The sequence below is a fragment of the Mus caroli genome, chromosome 4 (assembly GCF_900094665.2).
Source record: "Mus caroli chromosome 4, CAROLI_EIJ_v1.1, whole genome shotgun sequence".
NCBI lineage: Eukaryota > Metazoa > Chordata > Mammalia > Rodentia > Muridae > Mus > Mus caroli.
Window position 1 is genome coordinate 109,394,039 of NC_034573.1, and position 6,291 is coordinate 109,400,329.

The following is a 6,291-nucleotide window of genomic DNA, read 5'->3' on the forward strand; positions in this document are numbered from 1 at the left end:
AAAACCTCTTGAGCCAGTCCTGAATAATTTGAGTCAACTTCAGCACCACTGTCTCTGTGCATCTACTAGTATGGCCCATTAAGCCCCACTTAAAACAGTTCACTGCTTTCTTAATCCAAAGTCCCAAATTCCACTTTCCTCCAAACAAAAGCATGGTCATGCTTATCACTGCAAAACCACGGTGTGTTTTACCAACTCTCTTCTTAGAGTTTTATTGCTATGAAGAGACAACATGACCAGACCAACTCTTATAAAACAAAACATTATTTTTTCAATTTTTTATTAGGTATTTTCCTCATTTACATTTAAATGCTATCCCAAAAGTCCCCAATACCCTCCTCCCACCCTGATCTCCTACCCAACCACTCCCACTTCTTGGCCCTGGAGTACCCTTGTCTGGGGCATATAAAGTATGCCAGCAAGATTTTGCTGAAAGGACCCTGATATAGCTGTCTCGGGTGAGGCTATGTCCATGCCTGGCAAATACAGAAATGGATGCTCATAGTCAAAACATTATTTTATATTCAGTTTGTTTGTTTGTTTGTTTGATTGTGTGTTTTGCCCTCTTGTACATGTATGTGTACCCTCTGTATAACTAGTGCATTTGGAGATATGAGAGGGTGTTAGGTACATTTCCCTGGAATTACAGTTGGTTTTTACCCAACATCTGAAGGCTAGGAACTGAACCTAGGTCCTCTTCAAGAGCAACAAGGGCTTTCAACCTCTGAATAACCTGTCAAGCACCCAAAAAAAAAAAAAAAAACATTTAATTTAGGCTTACTCATAATCTCAGAGGTTTAGTCCATTATTGTCATGGCCAGAAGTGTCATGAAGTCAGACATGGCACTAGAGTGGACAAAAGTTCAAAATTTTTTGATACATAGTTATCAGAAGGAGATGTGTACCATACTGGTGTACCATGAGCATGTATGAGCTTAAACCTCACTGTAACTTTAATTTTTACAAAATCCATTTTTAAAGGTGGTTCTTAAATGCTTTAACATACCTTTTAACCCATCACCCACCAGAGGTAGTGGAAAGAAAGGATATGGTGTAAGTGGACTGTTGGAAATGGTTCCTTGGAGCAACTCCTGGCAGTTTTGTCTGGAAATTGGCAGTTCATTCACAAGTCAGCAGAAGCAGCTCGATCCACTTGCAAACATTTCATTGCTATATCAGCAGTCTAGTTCACTAGTGTCAGGATAGCAAACACTAATAAGCAATGGTAGCACTGCCTATCAGAGACAGCCAGCCTTCAGCCTCAGTTCCAGTCAGCAGGAGAAACCACCAGAAACACTGTTCTTGGCTGTACCTGTCTCAGGGAAGCAAAGATCAAGAATGACTCCAGGCCCACAAGTGTTGCACTGCTAGTTCTATAAGCAAGCCTAGCTCACTCTCCAATGAGTTGTATTTATATTACCTCCAAACATCTTATGTCCTCCACAGGTCTAGCATCAGCACTTGTATCTGTCTCAGCTGACATCACTCTGCCAATCATCCCAAGTTCCTGGAAGCTGTGGCAAGAAACTGCAGCACACCACCCAATGTTGTGTGTGTGTGTGTGTTTCTCTCTATGGAATCCCAACAAAGGCAGCTCAACTACACAATGTAGTGAGGGCCAATACATGCGTGTCTTAGGAACTCTGTTTCATGTCACTATGAGAAGTATGACAACAACACTAACACTCGTCCTGAGACAAGGATAAAGAATCACTGATGCTGCTTCTGATCATTTTGCTCCCCTCCAGTCATAAAAAAGATTTCAAAGTCAGCAGTTCCATCTTCCTATTCTTTATAACCATGAGAATGAAATTCTTCAGAAAAAAAGAACTTCTCAGCATGGTGGCTTGAGTAGAAAACTAGAGCCTCCATGAAAGCTATAGGCCTATGCATTGCCCCGGGCTCCCATTTCCACCACATTGTCTGGGACACTGGAGGAAGATCAGTCTATCTGTCAGCTAAGAGTAACCCAACTTGGGGATCAGTAGTCAGAGTTAGTCTGTCGATTCTCAAAGCCTTGAGTCTCTGTATAACTGGACAGGGGACACAGATTTGACAGGCTAATAGGTTGGTAATCATGATGATAATCATGACAGAATAAAAAAAAAGAAACTCACCATGTGAAAAGACAACAGTGGCGCTGCTAACAATTGTAACATCTTACCAAGTTCTTCTTACTCTTCTCTCTGAAAGTAACTCATTCAGATCTGCAGCAGTCTGTGTGGGGCAGTGTTTTCCTCCATCAGAGGCAAGGAAACTGAGTGTGGAGTTAATAATATGACATTCCTACAAACACTGATTTGCATTCTAGGACATAAGAGCATGTGGCGATGTAAGTAAATATTTAACAACTAACTCTCTAGAAGAATAGAAACATGAAAGAGTAAAGGCAAGCCTATCTTATAAGCCAGTTGGAAAATCCTGCTGCTGAGCCCATGTTTCACCTACATGCCTGAAAGCTGAGAGTGTTGTACACAAATTCATTGAGAAGGTTCCTAGTTATGATCCTCATTGATGTGAAAAAATATCTGACAAGTACCACTCAAAGAAATAAAATATTTATTGAGAGTCATAGTTGAGGGTTGTGGGCATGGAACAGGAATGTCTCTCAGAAACATATTTGAATACATGGTCCCCACTTAGGCAAACTCTTTGAAAAGGATTGGGTGTGTGGTTGTTGAAGGAAGTCTGTGCCTGGAAAGGCAGGGCATGGAGAGTGTCATTTAAGAAGTCCAAATCATACCCAGTTTTCTCCCTTTCTCTCTACCTTATACTTGTGGACCAGATGTAAGATCTCAGCTACTTCTTAGGCACCATGCTTGTCTGCCTGCTGTCAAGGCTCTTGCTATGATGGTCATGGACCCACACTCTGAAATTACAAGTCACCATTAAATACATTCTTCTGTAAGTTGCCTTGGTGTCATAGTATCTCTTTATATCATAAAAGGTGTCTGTCTTAGTCAGGGTTTCTATTCCTGCACAAACATCAAGACCAAGAAGCAAGTTGGGAAGAAAAGTGTTTATTCAGCTTACATTTCCATACTGCTGTTCAGCACCAAGGGAAGTCAGGACTGGGATTCAAACAAGTCAGAACATTGAATGGATCTTCTAGCTCAAAGTTCCAAAGTCCTTCCACAGTCCTCCTCAAAACATGGTCAGGATGTCACAGGAATACCCCATTCCTGGTACCAACATCTGTATTAGTGAGGGTTCTCTAGAGTCACAGAACTTATGGATAGTCTCTATATAATAAAGGAATTTATTAATGACTTACAGTCTGCAGTCCAATTCCCAACAATGGTTCAGTAGTAGCTGTGAATGGAAGTCCAAGGATCTAGCAGTTGTTCAGTCCCACACGGCAAGCAGGCAAGAGAGCGACTCTCTTCTTCTTATGTCCTTATATAGTTTCCAGCATAAGGTGTAGCCCAGATTAAAGGTGTGTGCCACCACACATTTAATTGCAGATGACCTTGAACTCAGAGATCACCCTGTCTTAATCTTCTGGAATCCATAGCCACTATGACTCAAGATGTCCATACCAAGATCCAGGTCAGAAATTCCTATCTCCCAGCCTCCAGATTAGGGTCACTGGTGAGTCTTCCAATTGTGGATAGAAGTTCATCCCAAATATAGTCAAGTTGACAACCAGGAATAGCCACTACAGTGTCTGAGATGAGGACATAGTAAAGATGACAGACAAGCCATGCAACAGAGCGTGAGTCAGTCTGTCATATTATATTCCCAGCCAGAAAGCAGACTGACCAATTCTAATACTGAATACACATTCTTCTTCTCAGACTGTCTGGAACTCTAGTCCTTGGATGATGTGGTAGTTTAATTATGATGTCCCCATAGCCTCAAGAATTTGACTACTTTGCCTGTTATTAACATTATTTGGGTAGTTTTTGGAGGTGTTGCTTTGATGGAAGAACTGTTTCACTAGGGGCAATCATTGCAGTTTCCAAGTCGATCATCATTGTTATTGTAAAGACATTGTTACCTGACTGAAATTCAAGATGCCAGCCCTTAGCATCCCAGTCTAGTTGCCATGAGTCCATGGTAACTTGTTTAGGAGCCCACGGTCCTGATCTGGGACTGAGAACAAAGCAGAACAGCCCCCAGGCATGCCAGGGCAGGGCTGTTGTTAAGGCATTCCTAAGAACATCTTGGTCATAAAGATGAAAAGGTATTCAAGGACAAATGGGGCTACATTATCTAAGCTAACACCATCTGGCCGGAATCTCCCCTCAATCCGAGGACAGGCAGGGTCATCTTATCTAAGTCCACACCATCTGGCTGGAACCTCCCTTCTGTCTAAGTCATATATCAACTGGTTGCTATGTGAACAAAGATAAGCCCTAAGCCCACCAGAACAAAGCTCTGATGCCCCCTTTGCTGACATGTAATCTTTCTGTTAATGAATCAATCCTGTGCCTTTGTCAAAATGCTTTGTACTCCTAACCCTTTGCTTCTTTAAAAACCCCTAGCTACCGAGCCTCAGGGTCGACTCCCCTGCCTCCTGTGTGAGGTACGTGTCGGCCCAGAGCTCTGCCAATAAAGCCTCGTGCGTGTTGTAACAAGAGAGGATCCTTGTGTTTGTGGGTGCTTCCTGTCCCTGGACTAGAGTGGGGGTCCCTAAATTTGGGGTCCTACATCCACTCTGTCATCACTGACTTTTATCTCTCTGGAACAGATGGTGACACCCACAATCAGGATGGATCACCACTCATCAGTTAAACATGTCAGGAAAAGTCTCATAAACTCCCCCAGAGATGTTTTTCTACAGTGATTCTGAATGCAGTCAAGCCAACAGTGAAGATGGCCATGGCCAGCCATGAAAGATCCGCTGGGGCATTTGTCTGCAGAGAGTGTCATCTTATGTCCTAAAATGTTCAAACCCAGTCCTGTTGGAGAACATTTTTCATGAAAGGATATGTTCACATTATTTCCCTTTTTTGGTATTGACTATCATCTTTCATGAGTATTCCATGCATATTACAAGATACCTGAATATGATTAATGAAAACTCTTCAAGTTCAACAGTACCCACCTCAACTGCCTCCCACTCAGTGTGATTTTTAAAACTCAACCTGTTCTAATTTGTGCTGGCCATCTAGCGTGGTTGTAGGGCCATGCATTGGAGCTTGACAATGAGTGGCCACTCCACTGAAGAAATCTGACTCTTTCCCCCCTATAACCTATCAATTTTCTAGAGCAGATCAGTTAAGGGTAGGGAATCAAGGGACCACAGTGGATTATTGACTAAATCTTGTGCAGGCAACCACAGCTGCTGTGACATATGAGTACAGAGTCCTGTAATGTCCAAAATACATTGCTTTGCCTTAGTCTTCAACAATCTCTGGCTATTACAGTCTTTCTCTATAATAGTTCCTCAGTTTTGGTAGAAAGTGACAAAAATCTATCACTTGTGATTGAGCACTCCATAGACACTTCTCTGTACTCTGACTATTAGATTTTCTGTGGTAACCAGCAACCACTGCACAAAGAAAGTCCTCTGAGGAGGTCTGGGAGCTGAATTTAGCTATAGGCATAGAGAGCCAAGAGGGCAGTTTCACACATGTTAGGTTAGCACAATAACTGTAGTAGATTAACCTCTGAGCCTATGAACTCTCATCCATTGACTTTTAAGATGATGGTCTACATCTCATGTCCATACTCATTTGCTCCAGTTTTTCAATTGTGTTCTGTAGACATCCATGACCAAAACCAACCCACCAACAGAATTGCCATGCCCTCCGGTCAAGTTTGCTTGACAGGCTGAAAAAGTCTGAAAGTACTCACAAGGAAAAGAGTTTCAAGGAAACTTACCTCCTGGAGCTTTGATGTTCTCATTCACCCATATACTCATACCCTATTTCCGAGTTAGTCTGGTGTTTACTAAGGACAGTAGCAAATTGCACCCAAACAAGGAATACCAGGAAAGAGCCAGGGAATCCCACTGAGATAGAAATCTTCAGTACAGGCTACATTACATATTAGAAGCAAGTTGAATTCTTCTGACAAATGGAGATTCTCCAGTTACTTAAAAAGTTACATTCATATAAGAATTTAGCAAGGCCTAAGAGATAGGGGAGTTGTGATATTGCATTATTCATGAGGTCTGCAGAGAGCAGAACCCCCTGATGTTAGCCTTCACAAGGTTCAAAGGTATAGCTCTAGAGTGTGAAATCCTTGCCTGTCACTAAACTGACTCTAGGCAGGACTGCTTTACCTTTATTGTAAACATCTACCTGGTTCCTNTNAATCCTTTTGAAGTCATTNNTTTNNTNT

General features: G+C 42.1%; 1 protein-coding gene across 1 annotated transcript in view; it reads right to left on the minus strand.

Moving 5' to 3' along the window:
* The window catches only part of LOC110293397 (olfactory receptor 2G3-like), a 6,495-nt gene extending 642 nt beyond the window's left edge, over positions 1–5,853 (minus strand). Inside the window, exons 1-2 of the mRNA XM_021161230.1 lie at positions 5,830–5,853; positions 648–733 (exon numbers count right to left, since the gene is read on the minus strand). Of these exons, the coding sequence (XP_021016889.1) occupies positions 648–733; positions 5,830–5,853 (110 nt within the window). The remainder of the gene's footprint in view (positions 1–647; positions 734–5,829) is intronic.
* Between the last annotated feature and the right edge of the window lie 438 nt (positions 5,854–6,291).